The sequence below is a fragment of the Haematobia irritans genome, chromosome 4 (assembly GCF_050003625.1).
Source record: "Haematobia irritans isolate KBUSLIRL chromosome 4, ASM5000362v1, whole genome shotgun sequence".
Classification (NCBI taxonomy): domain Eukaryota; kingdom Metazoa; phylum Arthropoda; class Insecta; order Diptera; family Muscidae; genus Haematobia; species Haematobia irritans.
Window position 1 is genome coordinate 54,448,106 of NC_134400.1, and position 19,276 is coordinate 54,467,381.

Here is a 19,276-nt window from a genome sequence, read left to right on the forward strand (position 1 = left end):
AACGCCGTTCGGACTCGGCTATAAAAAGGAGGTCCCTTGTCATTGAGCTGAACATAGAATCGTGCAGCACTCAGTGATAAGAGAGAAGTTCACGACAATGGATTGAATAGTCTAAGTGAGGTTGGAATATCGGACTACCACTATACCTAACCTAACCTAATGTCTTGTTGCATTTATTGCTTTTAGACATATTGGCTAAACAGTCAGCTGCACGATTGTGCGAGCTATCGATGTGGTCTGAAATAAAACACGGTCATAGTTCGGTTCCCACTCTGGCGAAAGCGCTTTTCGACAAAAAAATTGAAACACTAGCTCCCAACAGTGAGGCGTGATGCAATCATACCTCGGCGAATAAAAGTCATATAGATTCCTATATCGATGGCCCAACTTGAATGGAAAAGTGGGTTTTGGAGGATATTCACAAGAACAAAAAATAAAAATCTCACTCAGACTGTCCACCTGAAATAAAATCCTTGGACTCTGTATTCCTCGAAAAAATGTTATAGACTGTAGCATATCTTTCAACGAGATGGCTGAGCAGTACAATATTTACCTAATATGGTCGTCAGAGGGGTTTTAAAAAGCTTCTTACCATTTAAGTCGCCTGGACCTGGTGGGATATTTCCGGCACTACTTCGAAAGGAGGTGGACTATATAGCGCCCCACTTAGCCGAAATTTATATTACATGTCTTAGATTCGCATACACTCCAAAATCCTGGCAGGAGGATGATTAATTCCTGCTGAAGACAATGGAATGCGTGGTTGAAGCCATGGTAAGAGGTGGAATAGCGGGCACAATGCAAAGGAATAATCAGCGCATGTAAAAGGACAATTGGCGGAGACGACCCTACATAAGACCTACATGTCTTTCTTAGTCAAGACGTATACGTTAGCTGTATGTATTGACATTGCGGGAGCTTTCTAATACCGACGTTAGTAAGCTGTGGAGCACATGATGTGACATTTACGACCAATTTAGAGCGGGGAACTCCTCAGGGGTATACTATCACTACTACTGTGACTTTAAAACAGCATATGACTGGGTAAGAATCAAGGGCTTAGGTTAGGTTAGGTTCCCAACAAAAAATATTTCAGCAGTAAAATTTAGTTGCGCTTTTTGGTATACAATAAAGTAGGCAGTGCATCCACACTGCATGTATCGGCGGCAATAACGTAAACGAGTATTCAAACTAGTTTATGATCATTCGTTTACGTTTTTGCAACCAATTCATACAGTATAGATGCGCGAAAGGTAGTGCTGTTTTCCTTCATACCAATAACAATATTGCTTACTTCTGAGCAATATTGTTATTGAAATGAACAATTATATCAGCGCTATGTTGAAGCTGCTATAAATCGGGACATCGCCCACAAAAATCAGCGCTGATTCGGTTGTTTTGTAAGCAGTTGGTACTGCCTCTCTCCCTTCCAATCCTGCTGAAATAGTGCTCCATTTTTTGCTGGGTTAGGTGGCAGCCCGATGTATCAGACTCACTTAGACTATTCAGTCCATTGTGATACCACATTGGTGAACTTCTCTCTTATCACTGAGTGCTGCCCGTTTCCATTTTAAGCTCAATGACAAGGGACTTCCTTTTTATAGCCGAGTCCGAACGGCGTTCCACATTGCAGTGAAACCACTTAGAGAAGCTTTGAAACCCTCAGAAATGTCACCAGCATTACTGAGGTGGGATAATCCACCGCTGAGCTGTTGCAAATATGCAAGGCGGACATGCTAACCATTGAACGGTGGTTTCCAACCAGGGGCTTGAATGTGAACCTGAAGAAGTCAGAATTATGCCTACCCACTATAAGGTAATAGTATAAAATACTTTGGAGTAACCTTAGACAGAAAACTGAATTGTAAGAGCCACATCATAGAGTGGACTAAGAAAGCCTACATATGCTGGAAAGGTGCAGAAGAGTGGTGGGCTCTAAATGGGAGCTGAATCCAAAGGTGGCTGACTGGATATATGAGAGCATAGTAAGGCTAATCCTGACATACGCGTCGTATTGTCTTGGGATAACTGGGGCAATGAAGACTACGTCCACCAGGGAATTGGAGACGATACTAGACTTAAGACCTATAGAGGTTCAAATAAAATATTGGTAGAATGCACGGAAACACGAAATATGACGAACCATCAAAGGATAATGGAGGACTAGATGGGTGAAATCCGCGATCGTCTAACTGACGTAAGTAACTAAGATGGTCCTGGGAGAATGGGACCCCAGAAAAGATACCATAGAAAAATAACTGCTACCCAATAGATAGAAGATTGACGAGTGGACAAGACGTGGCGTATATATGGAAGAACCAAACACCGAGATCCTATTCCGATTACGGGACCACAGCACAATTCTGCAGGCAGAAGTGCGCCATAAAGCAATGTGTTCAATGGCTTGGAAATAGCACGAGTCCACAAAATGTGAATATTTTGCACAGATTGCAATAGCAGACATTGCGGTTTGAACGTGAACCGTATTGCAATGGGAAAATATGATCAACGGATGCTTGGAATACGAGGGCGGTTCGGAAACTTCTTAGCCTATCAATGAAAGAGAATAGTTAGTTTTTCAAAAATAATTTTATTTTTCAATATAATCTGAATACACTTAGTCCAATGCTTTTCTAGCCATTCTATCCCTTGATTAAAATAGTTTTCCTCAAGGTCTTCAAGATAGTGGTTTAAAACTGTAATTGCATCTTCATTTGAGGTAAAACGCTTGCCAGCAAGGAATTTTTTGTAGATTTTGGATCAAGTAAAAGTCATTGGGAGCTAAATCAGGAGAATAAGGTGGGTGGTCAGGCAACTCGTACTATAATTCGTTGATTTTAGCCATTGTTTAAACACTCCTGTGCGCTGGTGCGTTGTCTTGATGAAAAATATTTTTTTGTGTTGTAAGCCAGGACGTTTTTCTCGAATTTGGACATTTAATTGATCCAAAAGGTTACAATAGTACCCTGAATTTATTGTTTTACCCTTTTGCAGATAGTCAATCAATAAAATACCTTTGAATTCCCAAAAAACCGTTGCCATAACCTTACCAGCCAATTGAATTGTTTTTGCCTTCTTTGGGGCACTTTCTCCAGCTTCAGTCCATTGTTTGGATTGTTCCTTTGTCTCTGGAGTATAGAGGTGGATCCATGTCTCATCAACAGTTATGAAACGACGCTTAAAATCCACAAATGCGGCACCCATCTTGCAGAAAGCTTTTTCATCTGTAGTTCTTCATGCAAACTTAAATGGACTCGATCATTTGAGATGCCCATGATATTAGCAATTTCACGCACTTTTATTCGTCGATCATTTAATACCATATCATGCACTTTTGCTACAATTTCTGTTATTGTTGGTTCATCTTCAATGCTTGTACGACCACGTTTAAATTCAGCAACCCAATTTTTTACTGTTGCATATGAAGGAGCACTTTCACCTACATTCACCATATCATTATGAATTTCTTGTCCCGATAAACCTTTGTATGTAAATATTTAATGACACCACGCAATTTCTAATTTTTCCATTTTAAAAAAAATGCGGATGCGTCTTTTTTGAACACCTGTTTCTACATCAAGGAGTTGCCAGATCGAAACAAAATTTAACATGTGTTCATAACAGAGATGGAAGTTTCCAAAACACTTAACTTTTTTCTGTTTATACCGCGCTTTTTGTGCTAGGCTAAGAAGTTTCCGAACTGCCCTCGTACGGCAGGATCCGCATCATATGTATGCTGGGACATGTCGGAATAAAAGGAAACGTTAAGACAAATTGCGATGAAAGCTAGGGCACATTGGGCAATAATCATAGGGAACGAAAATCCAATAGAAGCAACTCGGGCCGAGTTGGATGAATTGGCACGGGAGACCCAAAAAGCGATGTGTACAAATGCAAGTTCGGAAGAGCGACGAAACTACTATGAGATGATCCGGAGAAGAAAACCGTGGGAATAATGACCGGAATGGTCATTGTGGTGCATGTAGGGCGTGTTCTGAGGATGAGGAGGCCTTGGAAAACATCCTTTGTCACTACCAATCATATCGGCGAAAAGGTGATTCGGCACCTGACTTAGCTTAGAAACAGGGATGTTTATACCGCGCTTTTTGTGCTAGGCTAAGAAGTTTCCGAACTGCCCTCGTACGGCAGGATCCGCATCATATGTATGCTGGGACATGTCGGAATAAAAGGAAACGTTAAGACAAATTGCGATGAAAGCTAGGGCACATTGGGCAATAATCATAGGGAACGAAAATCCAATAGAAGCAACTCGGGCCGAGTTGGATGAATTGGCACGGGAGACCCAAAAAGCGATGTGTACAAATGCAAGTTCGGAAGAGCGACGAAACTACTATGAGATGATCCGGAGAAGAAAACCGTGGGAATAATGACCGGAATGGTCATTGTGGTGCATGTAGGGCGTGTTCTGAGGATGAGGAGGCCTTGGAAAACATCCTTTGTCACTACCAATCATATCGGCGAAAAGGTGATTCGGCACCTGACTTAGCTTAGAAACAGGGATGGGAAATAAATTCGTTAAGAGCATAGAATTACTGGAACAAGAGAAGAAACAAACAAAGCGATGTGGACCAATGCAACGGTCGGAAGGACTGCGAAAATACTATGGGGTGACCCAGACAAGAAAAAGTCTAGAGAACTACTGAAGGAGAATAGGATGACAGTCAGAATAATGACCGGGCACGTAGAGTGACGCATTTAGGGCGAGTTTTGCTGATGATGAGACCTTGAAACTCTACCATTATCATTGTCATGCTTTTACTAGGTAAAGAATTAACCATATCGGCGAAGAAGTGATTCCAGACCTTGCTCAGCTCGGAAACAAATTAAGGAATTCGTTAAGGACAGAGAGAGAGAGAAAGGTACAATGGAAAAGAGATGTTGTAGCACACAACAAGCCAAATACTGGCTTTAGTGTATGTCAGCTTACATGATATACTGCAACCTGATCGTGGGGCAACGCGGGTCGATTTAGATGAATGGCGCTGGGCTTACATAAAGAGCTGTGGACCAATGGAAGGAGAGCAGTTTTGAGGAACGTAAACGAATTTTAGTATTCAGGCGTATATTGGGTTTCCACCATGAAATACACATAGGCAAGTGTTCGCCTACCGCCAATCGCAATTGATGTGTTTGCACTCTTAGTGACACCTAACATTGCACTTGCTCGTATCAAAAGTCGGTTCCTTATCATTAATATGCATATATTCCCTTATTCATCTTACGACGTTCTTTGGAAAAATGAATTTTTCTCCTGTTTTGTATGAGGTAAGTACTGTAGTGTTATTTATTTACTTACTTGCACTTTGTTGGTGTCCTTGATGTGTGGCAAACAGGTAATTTTCCTTTTTTGGTTTGACATTTCGTTGGGATTTCATAACATTTTAAAGAAACTTTAATGTTTCTCCTTTTTGAAGGGCATTCCTTTTAGATGGACACTTAAAGAACTGAACTTTTACATGCATAACTGGGTAGCTTTTTTTTGCGGATGGCTTTTATAAACCACCAACATTTGAAACTCTTAGTAACAAAGCGGGACGTGTGGTTATTTATCAACATTTACAGAATTAGTGCAAGTTAGAACGATTTTCTTTTAGCTTTGCTCGTTTGTTAAGTTACAATTCCTTAAGCCGGAAATTGAAATTTTTTCCAAACTTCTAGAAATCTATTGAATGTGGGTTAGTTCAATGCTTACTTTGTTAGCAAAGTTAGTTTGGCAAAAAGAAATGAAATTAAGTAAACAAGATTCTTTATCGATTACCAGCTGGTGTTTAGGATACCATGCCAGAGCTTAAACGCAACAATGACAGTGACCAGAGCAAGGCATTTGTTAGATAATGGTATCCTGCTTTTCAAGGTTTTCCAAGAAAATTCATTCATTTAGCAGGCTTTGCAAACAAAAGACATTTGGTGGAAAAACTCTTGTAAATGGACTTACAGGAGTGCTGATATCATCCGATCGATTTGATGGGGATGTAGACCGTGAAGACTTCCTGCGTGGAGGTTTAACGGGGGTTCTCAATTGCATTGTTTCTAGTTGGCCTTTCATTACTGTAGCAACATTAATATCCTCTTGAAAGGCAATGTGTTTGCTTGTTTCTGGAATCGCAGTATCTTGCAGATCTGCTCCTTTGCTAATCAATGGTGGAGTATTGGTGGACATGGAGTGACAACGTTTCAGTTTAGGCATTTCTACCACATCATCAATATCCGTTTCTATGGTAACGGTGGTTGTTTTTATAGTTGGTACTGCCGAGAAAGTTGTTACTCCTCCTGGCTCAGCATATATATGTTCATATACAACTCCATTGTTTTGGTCCAAAGAGATGTCAGGATCCCTCCATTCACCGTCCTTGACATGGCGTCGTTTAATCGATCGAGCTCTTAGATTTTGAACTGCCGAAGCTATTATTCCACCTCCCGAATATTGTCGTTGATACGGTGTATGGTGCATTGATTCCGTTTGTGGGGAGCCTGGACTGGGGGTAGTAACCATACTTGTCCCTGCACTGGATAAACCAGCTGCAGCCTTTTCAGAAGACATAGCGGCATTAAATTCACGTTCGATAATTTCCTGCATTTTACATGATACACAGAATGTTATGGACATATCTATGATTGGAGAGAACAGTTCTGAAACTTTTGTATGCTAATGGGAAATGCTAGACGAGCGCATGACGAAATCCCCAACATCTTGGTTAAAGTTAGTCAATAAGCAAATGTTATCATGGAATATATAGTTTTTGGTAGTTATTATTGAAATGTTGATGGATATTTGGTTAATCATTTTTTTTTCGTTGGATTCTCAGTCATAATTCAAAGGCCACTATATGATAATGTGGAAATCGTAAAATACAACTACCAATTTATCTATGTTAATAGAAAATTTAATTTGATCACAACGAAAATGTTCTGATAGAGTGTCGATTAAAATCTCCTTTAGGTTTATGACATGGAATCTCCAGTAAATCTATTATAGGGGTCTATACGTTAGTTCTATTGCATAATCGATTTTTCTACTTTTCGATTTCACTAGTTTACAAAATGAAATTTTTTTCATGTACATTTGATGAGATTTGATTTTTCTTATATATTTTGATCTGCTGAATTCGAAAAAATTTAATGGAACAGTTTTTGAGATATCCCGTTACACGCACAGAAAAACCATGTTTGAACATGGTTGCCGCATCCATTTAATGCTTATTTAGAGCATGTAATTGTCTCGAAAACCATATATTTTGTCTTTGTAAAAATAGTTTTCGAGTGGAGAAAAATGTATGGTGGCAATAAGCATTTGAATGGTTCTCAAATGCCGCAAACATGTTCTATCATTTAAATGATAGAATTTGAGACCATTGAATGGTCGGGAAAATCATGTACCTGACCATTCATTTTTTTTTTTACTTTTTTACAGGGAAAATAGTATTTTTATAGGTTAAGTATAGATATGTCTAGAACCATTACATGGCCATAAAGACCATTAAATTTTTTTCGTGACCATGTAATTTTTTAACTTTTTTGCAGCGAAAAGAATTTTATAAAAATATTGAGCAGGTACACACGATTTTCATTTTGCGCGTCAGTCGTGTGTTAATTGTTTCTTGGAATGGACGCTGAATACGGATTTACTGTGTTTTGTGTTAATTTATTTATTCAGAAGTAGCACGTGGTTTTATGTGAGCACAAAAAATTAAAGTGCAATTGAAAAAATGTACCTGTTTTTGTTCTGCATTTTGCTATATGGATCATTTATTTTTACTTGTAGTTACATGATGTCTGCGTTTGTACATTTGATGGGCACGGTGTAAATATGGAATAATTATTTAGTGTTGGAATTGAAATAAAATAGAGTGTGTAAAAATATATGATGTTTGCTTCAACGGCATTATAAACACAAATAAACAATGAATTAGTTTATAAATAAATAAAAACAAACAAATAAAGTTAATTTTGTGTGTTCCTTTTCTCAAGTGGCGTCCTTTTTTCGACGATGAAAAAAGTTTTTTCATAAAGATCAAAACATTTTAGGTTGTGACCATGTTCTTTTAACTAGGAGAAAAACATTTTTAATGAATACCATTACATTTTAAATCGTGACCATTGTCTTTTCATTCAAACAAAATTCTTTTTAATAAGTATTGTGACCGTACGTTTTAATTTTTATTATTATAGTTGTTCTTTTTATTCTTTTTATCAATATAATAACATTTTAGATAAAGACAATTATATTTTTCTTAGAACCATGTTCACTGAGCCAAAATGTTTGCAGGTTAAAATGTTACATGGTCGCCGCAAAAATAGCTGCTATCATATTATTATGCTCTTCGAATATGATTGTGACAATCATGTTTCTTCTCTGACAAAACACAGTAAATCCGTATTCAGCGTCCATTTCAAGAAACAATCAATACACGACTGACGCGCAAAATGAAAATCGTGCGTACCTGCTCAATGTTTTTATAAAATTCTTTTCGCTGCAAAAAAGTTAAAAAATGTAAATGGTCACGAAAAAAATGTAAATGGTCTTTATGGCCATGTAATGGTTCTAGACATGTCTATACTTAACCTATAAAAATACTTTTTTCCCTGTAAAAAAGTACAAAAAATTGAATGGTCAGGTACATGATTTTCCCGACCATTTAATAGTCTCAAATTCTATCATTTAAATGATAGAACATGTTTGCCGTATGTGAGAACCATTCAAATGCTTATTGCCACCATACATTTTTCTCCGCTCGAAAACTATTTTTATAAAGACAAAATACATGGTTTTCGCGGCAATTACATGCTCTAGATAAGCATTAAATGGATGCGGCAACCATGTCCAAACATGGTTTTTCTGTGCGTGTATGTTGATACTTAAATGAAAGGTATTGAGATGACGAACAATCGTGTATAATTGGATATGTAATAGGTTAAGTGGTTCAAAAAATATCGATGCAAAGATAACAAATTTTCAAAAAATCATATTTTGCAGTAACTCTTTTCCGCCGGAAAGGTACAAACCATTGAAAATGATGTGTTTCTCTTCATGGTCGTATAGATGATACACTAACGTAAGTAATAAGAAAAATGACCGAAAAATGACAAATTTATAAGCAATTGAGGGAACAAATCCGATGTCAAATCATGCAACTCACCCACACAAAAATGCCACTCGACCTCACAAAAATCCATTTTTTTGTGGGTGAGTTGATCATATTTGCATGATTTGACATCGGATTTGTTCACTCAATTATTTATAACTTTGTCATTTATCGGTCGTTTTTCTTCTAGTTGGTCTTATTACTTACGATAGAGTATCATCAATACGACCCTGAAGAGAAAGCGGACGTTTTTTGTGCAATGGTTTGTACTTTTCGGTGGAAAAGGGTCACTTTAAAACATGATTTTTTTGAAAATTTGCCTTTTTTGCATCGATATTTTTTGAACCATTTAATTTATTATAGATCCAATTAGACACGATTATTTGTCATCCCAATACCTTTCATATAAGTATCAATAACGATGTTTAGCGAAAAGCTACAAATAACGCCATATCTCAAAAACTGTTCCATAAATTGTGTTTTTTTTTAAATTTTTTTCGAATTCAGCAAATAAAAATACATAAGAAAAGTCACCTCTCATCAAATGTACATTTTCAGTGTAAGCTAGTGTTATTGACTTTAAAGAAAACATCGATTTCATAACCGAATTTCATATAAATAATGAATGTACATTATATTTGTCTTTTTACGAGTATTATAAAGAACAGGTGAAATGAAATACCAAAAATTGGTGTTGCGGCCAGACATTTGAATTTATTAAAATTTCGAATACAAATTGAAGGATCAGATTCGATAGGCAGAAATAAGACAGTTGTAAAAATTTTTGCTAAGGTTAACTAAAATATATTGTAAAACAATTATTTTGTATTAGTTTATTTTTAAAACTTTGTAAGAATTTTTCCCAGCTCAACGAATTTTTCTTTATACCAAAAATTTTATGAACTAAATGCCAATAAAATTTCAATGTCATACAAATAAGTTCAATGCTGTTAAAACAGAAAACACTTCTCAAAAATAGTAAGAATGAGCTACGCGTATATAATATAAGATCTAACAATATATAATATAAGATTTAACAATAGAGTCTAAAGAATATTTTGGGAATAATTCTTTTTAAAAATCATTTGAAAATCTATATTAGAGAAGATCTGGAAGAATATTTAAATTATAGTTTGTTGTTTAATTTGAATAAGCAAATAATTTGTAAATAATAATTGAACTTTAGTTAGTTGTCACATAAGCCTCTATATGCCTAAAAGGGGCTGGGTCGTCGCTGATAAACTTGTAACATCCCAGTAAAAAATTTTTGAAGTTCTTTCAAACACTGAAAAAACAGTGAAGCCACCAGGGAGAAAACTTTCGGTTAATTTTAGAAAATTTTTAAAATTTTTAGAAAATTTTTAAAATTTTTAGAAAATTTTAACTAAACAGTATTACAAACGCTGGCATCACGCCGATGTCATTAAAATAAGTAAATACTTTTCGACATTTTTCAAGAAAATTTATTGGACATAATTAAGTTTTTTTCACTTGTTAAAGAAAAATTTTTAGTTTTAAGGAAAAAATTGGAGTTCAAAGTTGCAAGAATGTCTTTAGTGACATACGAAGTTCATGATGAATGCATTTGTAGTAAAATTTGTATATTTAGAGAAATACTGAACTATTTTGTGGAAGACACGAAATTAGTTAATTTTTATGCTTCATTTGTGTATATTTAATTCCTCGGTTTTAGTTAATTTAACTAACGTACGCAAAAAATTATTAGAGTAAAGGAAACTTTCTCCAAACATAATAATTCCATAAACTAAACTAAATTGGCTTTAGTGAAATAGAGAGTTCACTTTTTTTTTGAGCGAAGGCGCAACTTTAAAAACACTTCAAGAAGATGCACTCCCAAAAATGTTATTTATTTTAACTACATGCAAAAAAATTAATCTTTCCTCCCAAACGAAATTTTAGACAAACAAAGTTCGTTTCTCATTTGCTTTTCGCTGTAAGGAAGTATATTTGGAAGAAAGGTATATATTTTTTTGTGATAAACTTTTATTCTTTTCCGGGATGTAAAAACAATTTCATAGACTAACTCAAAAACAAACAAGTAAGGAAAGTCTAAAGTCGGGCGGGGCCGACTATATTATACCCTGCACCACTTTGTAGATCTAAATTTTCGATACCATATCACATCCGTCAAATGTGTTGGAGCTATATATAAAGCTTTGTCCCAAATACATACATTTAAATATCACTCGATCTGGACAGAAATTGATAGACTTCTACAAAATCTATAGACTCAAAATTTAAGTCGGCTAATGTATTAGGGTGGAACACAATGTTAGTAAAAAACAAGTAAGGAAAGTCTAAAGTCGGGCGGGGCCGACTATATTATACCCTGCACCACTTTGTAGATCTAAATTTTCGATACCATATCACATCCGTCAAATGTGTTGGAGCTATATATAAAGCTTTGTCCCAAATACATACATTTAAATATCACTCGATCTGGACAGAATTTGATAGACTTCTACGAAATCTATAGACTCAAAATTTAAGTCGGCTAATGTACTAGGGTGGAACACAATGTTAGTAAAAAAATATTGGAAACATTTAAATCTGGAGCAATTTTAAGAAAACTTCACAAAAGTTTATTTATGATTTATCGCTCGATATATATGTATTAGAAGTTTAGGAAAATTAGAGTCATTTTTACAACTTTTCGACTAAGCAGTGGCGATTTTACAAGGAAAATGTTGGTATTTTGACCATTTTTGTCGAAATCAGAAAAACATATATATGGGAGCTATATCTAAATCTGAACCGATTTCAACCAAATTTGGCACGCATAGCTACAATGCTAATTCTACTCCCTGTGCAAAATTTCAACTAAATCGGAGCAAAAAAATTGGCCTCTGTGGTCATATGAGTGTAAATCGGGCGAAAGCTATATATGGGAGCTATATCTAAATCTGAACCGATTTCAACCAAATTTGACACGCATAGCTACAATGCTAATTCTATATATAAAGCTTTGTCCCAAATACATACATTTAAATATCACTCGATCTGGACAGAATTTGATAGACTTCTACAAAATCTATAGACTCTAAATTTAAGTCGGCTAATGTACTAGGGTGGAACACAATGTTAGTAAAAAAATATTGGAAACATTTAAATCTGGAGCAATTTTAAGAAAACTTCACAAAAGTTTATTTATGATTTATCGCTCGATATATATGCATTAGAAGTTTAGGAAAATTAGAGTCATTTTTACAACTTTTCGACTAAGCAGTGGCGATTTTACAAGGAAAATGTTGGTATTTTGACCATTTTTGTCGAAATCAGAAAAACATATATATGGGAGCTATATCTAAATCTGAACCGATTTCAACCAAATTTGACACGCATAGCTACAATGCTAATTCTACTCCCTGTGCAAAATTTCAACTAAATCGGAGCAAAAAATTGGCCTCTGTGGTCATTTGAGTGTAAATCGGGCGAAAGCTATATATGGGAGCTATATCTAAATCTGAACCGATTTCAACCAAATTTGACACGCATAGCTACAATGCTAATTCTACTCCCTGTGCAAAATTTCAACTAAATCGGAGCAAAAAATTGGCCTCTGTGGTCATTTGAGTGTAAATCGGGCGAAAGCTATATATGGGAGCTATATCTAAATCTGAACCGATTTCAACCAAATTTGACACGCATAGCTACAATGCTAATTCTACCCCCTGTGCAAAATTTCAACTAAATCGGAGCAAAAAATTGGCCTCTGTGGTCATTTGAGTGTAAATCGGGCGAAAGCTATATATGGGAGCTATATCTAAATCTGAACCGATTTCAACCAAATTTGACACGCATAGCTACAATGCTAATTCTACTCCCTGTGCAAAATTTCAACTAAATCGGAGCAAAAAATTGGCCTCTGTGGGCAAATGAGTGTAAATCGGGCGAAAGCTATATATGGGAGCTATATCTAAATCTGAACCGATTTCCACCAAATTTGACACGCATAGCTATAATGCCAATTCTACTCCTTGTGCAAAATTTCAACTAAATCGGAGCAAAAAATTGGCCTCTGTGGACAAAGGAGTGTAAATCGGGCGAAAGCTATATATGGGAGCTATATCTAAATCTGAACCGATTTGGATGATATTTTGCAAGTTTTGCGAGACTCATAAAATATTGGGATGTACGGAATTTGAGGAAGATTGGTTGATATACACGCCAATTATGACCAGATCGGTGAAAAATATATATGGCAGCTATATCTAAATCTGAACCGATTTTTTCCAAAATCAATAGGGATCGTCTTTGAGCCGAAACAGGACCCCATACCAAATTTTAGGACAATCGAACTAAAACTGCGAGCTGTACTTTGTACACAAAAATACATCAACAGACAGACAGACAGACAGACAGACAGACGGACAGACAGACGGACATCGCTAAATCGACTCAGAATTTAATTCTAAGACGATCGGTATACTAAACGATGGGTCTCAGACTTTTCCTTGTTGGCGTTACATACAAATGCACAAACTTATTATACCCTGTACCACAGTAGTGGTGAAGGGTATAAATATGGGAAACATTTAAATCTGGAGCAATTTTAAGAAAACTTCACAAAAGTTTATTTATGATTTATCGCTCGATATATATGCATTAGAAGTTTAGGAAAATTAGAGTCATTTTTACAACTTTTCGACTAAGCAGTGGCGATTTTACAAGGAAAATGTTGGTATTTTGACCATTTTTGTCGAAATCAGAAAAACATATATATGGGAGCTATATCTAAATCTGAACCGATTTCAACCAAATTTGGCACGCATAGCTACAATGCTCATTCTACTCCCTGTGTAAAATTTCAACTAAATCGGAGTTAAAAATTGGCCTCTACGGTCATATGAGTGTAAATCGGGCGAAAGCTATATATGGGAGATATATATAAATCTGAACCGATTTCAACCAAATTTGGCACGCATAGCTACAATGCTAATTCTACTCCCTGTGCAAAATTTCAACTAAATCGGAGCAAAAAATTGGCCTCTGTGGTCATATGAGTGTAAATCGGGCGAAAGCTATATATGGGAGCTATATCTAAATCTGAACCGATTTCAACCAAATTTGGCACGCATAGCTACAATGCTAATTATACTCCCTGTGCAAAATTTCAACTAAATCGGAGCAAAAAATTGGTCTCTGTGGTCATTTGAGTGTAAATCGGGCGAAAGCTATATATGGGAGCTATATCTAAATCTGAACCGATTTCAACCAAATTTGACACGCATAGCTATAATGCTAATTCTACTCCCTGTGCAAAATTTCAACTAAATCGGAGCAAAAATTTGGCCTCTGTGGGCAAATGAGTGTAAATCGGTCGAAAGCTATATATGGGAGCTATATCTAAATCTGTACCGATTTGGCTGATATTTTGCAAGTTTTTCCGAGACTCATAAAATATTCGGATGTACGGAATTTGAGGAAGATCGGTTGATATACACGCCAATTATGACCAGATCGGTGAAAAATATATATGGCAGCTATATCTAAATCTGAACCGATTTTTTTCCAAAATCAATAGGGATCGTCTTTGAGCCGAAACAAGACCCTATTCCAAATTTTAGGACAATCGGACTAAAACGGCGAGCTGTACTTTGCACACAAAAATACATCAACAGACAGACAGACAGACGGACAGACAGACAGACAGACAGACAGACGGACATCGCTAAATCGACTCAGAATTTAATTCTAAGACGATCGGTATGCTAAACGATGGGTCTCAGACTTTTCCTTCTTGGCGTTACATACAAATGCACAAACTTATTATACCCTGTACCACAGTAGTGGTGAAGGGTATAAAAATTCTTTCTGGCTAATTGCATTTTTCCTTACATATTTCTCACTTCCACGAGGTTTTTTAGTTCTTAGCACCTTTTTCTGTAATACAAACAATGTAGAAGAAATTATACGATTTTATAAATTTTTAAAATTTTTTTACCTTTCGCCTGGACGGGGAATCGAACCGCGGACCATGCAATTTGTAAGCCAACACACTATCCACCGAGCTATGTAGCCGTTATTGTCATCAATATACAATTACCCATATAAGTTATATTTATATAGCATAGCGTGCGGTGCCCACGAGTCGATTAAACAAAGTTTATTTAACAGAAAAATACATTTAGTTGGGCACCGTGGAGCAGTGGTTGCTACGTCCGACTTGCATGCCAAGGGTCGTGGGTTCGATCCCTGCTAAGACCAAAGTTTTTTTTTTACATATATTCAAGATATGTCGGAGGATTCCGAAAAAATGTTCCATATTTTATTCTACTATATTAAATTTTTACTGTGAACTGTAAAATGTGTCTTATTAAAGCCCTAAAGTCAGAAAAGAACAGGACTGTGTTGTTGATTCAAAAATAACTTTTTTTTATTGAAAAAATAAAAATTTTGTAACAAAAAACGGCAACGCTTTTTTGCTGGGATTGTACTAAATATGAACAATAAAACAATCTATCTAATTTGAAAGACTGACAGCACATGGCAAACAACACCGCAAAGTAGCAACATTCGCTGTATATTGTATTCACTCTTAACAGTGACAACGAAACTTCAGAATCAAACTCATCTCTCAAAAATTTCGGTAGAAATTAATTTATCAAAATAAAAAATCTCTAAAACTTACTAAAGTTCCTGTTTACGATTTAATAATCCTAAATTTCCTGAAGGAACTTCCAAAAGAAGGTGTTGATTGTAAAAATTTTATATGTAATGCCTATTTATTTTACAACTTTATGGTATACCTCCCAATATTTCAGACACACTTAGGCTATTCAGTCCATTGTGTTACCATAGTGGTGAAGTTCTTTCTTGTAACTGAGTGCTGCCCGATTCTAAGTTTAGCACAATAACAAGGTACCTCCTTTTTCAGCCAAGTCCAAATAGTATTCGACATTGCGGTGGAACCACTTAGAGAATTTTTGAAACGCTCAGAAATGTCACCAGCATTACTGAGAGAGGATAATCCACCGGTGAAAGATTTTTGGTGTTTGGTCGAAGCTGGGATTGAACCCATGACCATTGTACGGTGGCTCCGCAAAAAGTTGCAAAAATTTCTATGATCCAAAAAATCCGGTAAGCTATTTTACTGCCAGTATTATATAAAGTTCTGGAGTCTCTTTTTCGTAAAAGAGGAATATTTGGAACATTATAAAAATCATCAATTTGGATTCAGGAAGAATCATGGAACAATCGAACAGATACATCGCTTGGTGGAGACAATAAATATAACATAAAATCGAAGTTTTTCCTTCTCCGCTTGATAACGGGAAATTTTGACGCTCGAAATGGTATTCTCACCTGAACTGTTAATTTTAAGAAGGTAGTTGCAATGAAGTGTGGATAAAATGATTTTTGGGTTTATTTATTTAGAAAAACGAATTCAAAATTTCGTTTATAAAACTTAAAAATCCATTTAATTTGTAGTTTTTATTTATGAAAATATGTACCACATTGTTCCGCCTTTTATAGCGAGTGACACATTTTAGAAATTCTATAATGGTAACGCTGTTAACATTAAATAGCATAACTTGGAGAGTAATACGGTTCACTTGTGAAAAATCAGATCGACATTGCGTTGCCAATGCTGCCAAATAATACAAAGTACCCACACTAAAACAAAAGTGAACTCTCTATTTCACTAAAGCCAATTTAACTTTATTTTAGTTCATGGAATTATTATGTTTGGAGAAAGTTTCCTTTACTCCATTATCATTTTTTGTGTACGTTAGTTAAATTAACTAAAACCAAGGAAAAAATATACTCAAATGAAGCATAAAGATTAACTATATTCGTGTCTTCCACAAAATAGTTCACAATTTCTTTAAATTTGTAAATTTTACCAAAAATGCGTCCATCATGAACTTCGTATTTCACTAAAGACATTCTTACAATTTTAAACTCCAAGTGTTTCCTTCAAACTACAACATTTTCTTTAAAAAGTGAAAAAAATAGTTATGTCTAATAAATTTTCTTGAATTTGTCGAAAAATATTTACTTATTTTTATGACATCGGCGTGATGCCAACGTTTGTAATACTGTGTTTTTTTTTATTTTTATTCAAAATTTTCTAAAATTAACAGAAAGTTTTCTTCCTGGTGGCTTCACTGTTTTTTCAGTGCAATAGGAAGACCGATTACAGTCGTAAACAATGTCTGTTTCGATTAGTGCTCAGTTGCTCGTCTTCTTTTTTTAGAAACTTTTGTTAGAAATACAGCTCGGGGAATTTAATGAATAACATAGTAGGACGACTTCTCAACTTTATCAGCTATATTGATTTTTTAAGGTACTACTGAGTTTCGTAATTATCAATTTATTGCATACCAATTAATGTTAAGAAAAATGGTGTGTTTAAGTTCAATTCATTTTAGAGTAGCTTAAGTTTCGAAGAAAATCGAAGTTGGACTGCAAATTACTGTATTGATTCGAAGGACACCCTGCATTCAATTATTGACCTATTTTATTTGTCTTCATCTACATTTTTAGAACTTTCAATATTAAGATGAAGATCGTTGCAATACCGAATACAGAACCAGGTATTTCTTTGGTACATGCAGAGAAGGAATGTAATTACTTCAAAAATGTTTCTAGAGCAAAATGTTATTTTTAAATGGGGAACATTAGAAACAAAATTTTTGCCGCAAAAGTTTTCCATGTTCCTTATTAAAAAAATAGCACTTTGTTCTTGAAACATATTTGAGGTGATATTCATTCTCTGGGGTATTTTTACAAATTTCTACTGAACTGTTTTTACAGTATGATGATTTCCGTTGTAGTTCTTGTTTCAGTAACTAAATAAACTTCCAGTGCAATCACACTAGGCAAATATTTGACAGATATAAAAACAGAATTCGTCGTCATATTGGATAAAAAAAAACTTTACCGTATCCAAAAATACGGTATCCAGATATTTCGAATAGTCTTCTGGAAAAAAGTTTAACACTCATTTTGGTCAAATATTTGACTACTGTGACCATACCTTTACAGTTACTTGATGGTTCTGTAAATAGGAGTAATCCAATTCCAAAAATTTGCCTTATTTTAAACCCTTCCTTATGTTTATATTATATCTACAGATATATGTGTACATATTGATGAATCTCTTGTGCTATATTACTACACTGGGAATTCATGGGATTATAGCATCTAGACCACAAAAGACCCAACAACCTCAATGACAAAATTAATTTTGTTTGCATATACTATGGTAGCCGTTCTAGAGAAGAGTAAAGTGTGAGGTTGCGCAAAATTAAAAGTATAAAAGGTTCGAAAATGATAAACAAACACGAAATACTATAACAATCACAAAAAGCCAATTACAGCAACTGAAAGAACTAAACTGAAAATCGTATCTAAAAGAAAAAACAAAACAAAAACCAATTCATATGGAATTTCTGTAGAATAATCACAAAAAAAAAAAAACTTCTTGCAATAGAATACGATAAACCAAGAGGCATACTTATATTCAATTGCAGTTCTAGTTTTAATTGTACATTTTTATTTCAATAAATATATACATATTCCCAATAATATCTAAAGCTGTGGGAATAAATTCAAAGAAGTGTTATAAAGTCATTTATTTAAGCACTCGAAAACGGAAGGACTACAATTCTAAGAAATCCTAAAAACATGATTCATTTTAAGCTAAGCTTAGGCTTGTTGTGTTGTTGTTTTTTTACATTATGTTTGCTTTTGCTTTACATTTCTTTGTTTTATTTACAAATCAATTTTAGCTACTCTAGACAAATATGATAAAAGAAAAATAAATTTCTAATTTAATAATACACACGTAACATTTTTCCCAATTATAAGTGACCTTAAAGTGTGTTTTTGTTAATTTTATTTATTTATATATTTTTTTTAATTTATTTGAAATTTTCATGAAACGGATTGATGGTCAATATGTTTCACTGAAGATAATTGAGAAACAAACGAAATCATTAAATTAAATATTGTAAAAAGGCTTTAGAATAATGTTCGGTTTTGAATTAAACTAAAAAAAAAGACAAAACCAAGAGAAAATTAAATTTGAAGTAGCTAAAAGAAAATATATTTAAGCGTGCGTCTACTTTAGGAAAAGGAGAACGGAAACGGAAATGTATGAGAGTCTAAAATGTAACGGAAAATATAACAACTCATTTCTTGCA

General features: G+C 34.9%; 1 protein-coding gene across 14 annotated transcripts in view; it reads right to left on the reverse strand.

The window, feature by feature from the left end:
* pHCl-1 (pH-sensitive chloride channel 1) overlaps positions 1-19,276 on the reverse strand; it is a 466,217-nt gene that overhangs the window by 43,190 nt on the left and 403,751 nt on the right. For 10 of the 14 annotated variants that reach the window (XM_075307951.1, XM_075307944.1, XM_075307953.1 and 7 more), the window contains one exon: positions 5,957-6,592. The exons of 2 other annotated variants lie outside the window; for them this stretch is intronic. In XM_075307951.1, the coding sequence (XP_075164066.1) occupies positions 5,957-6,592 (636 nt within the window). The remainder of the gene's footprint in view (positions 1-5,956; positions 6,593-19,276) is intronic. 2 more of the 14 variants (XM_075307950.1, XM_075307946.1) reach the window with 1 other exon arrangement.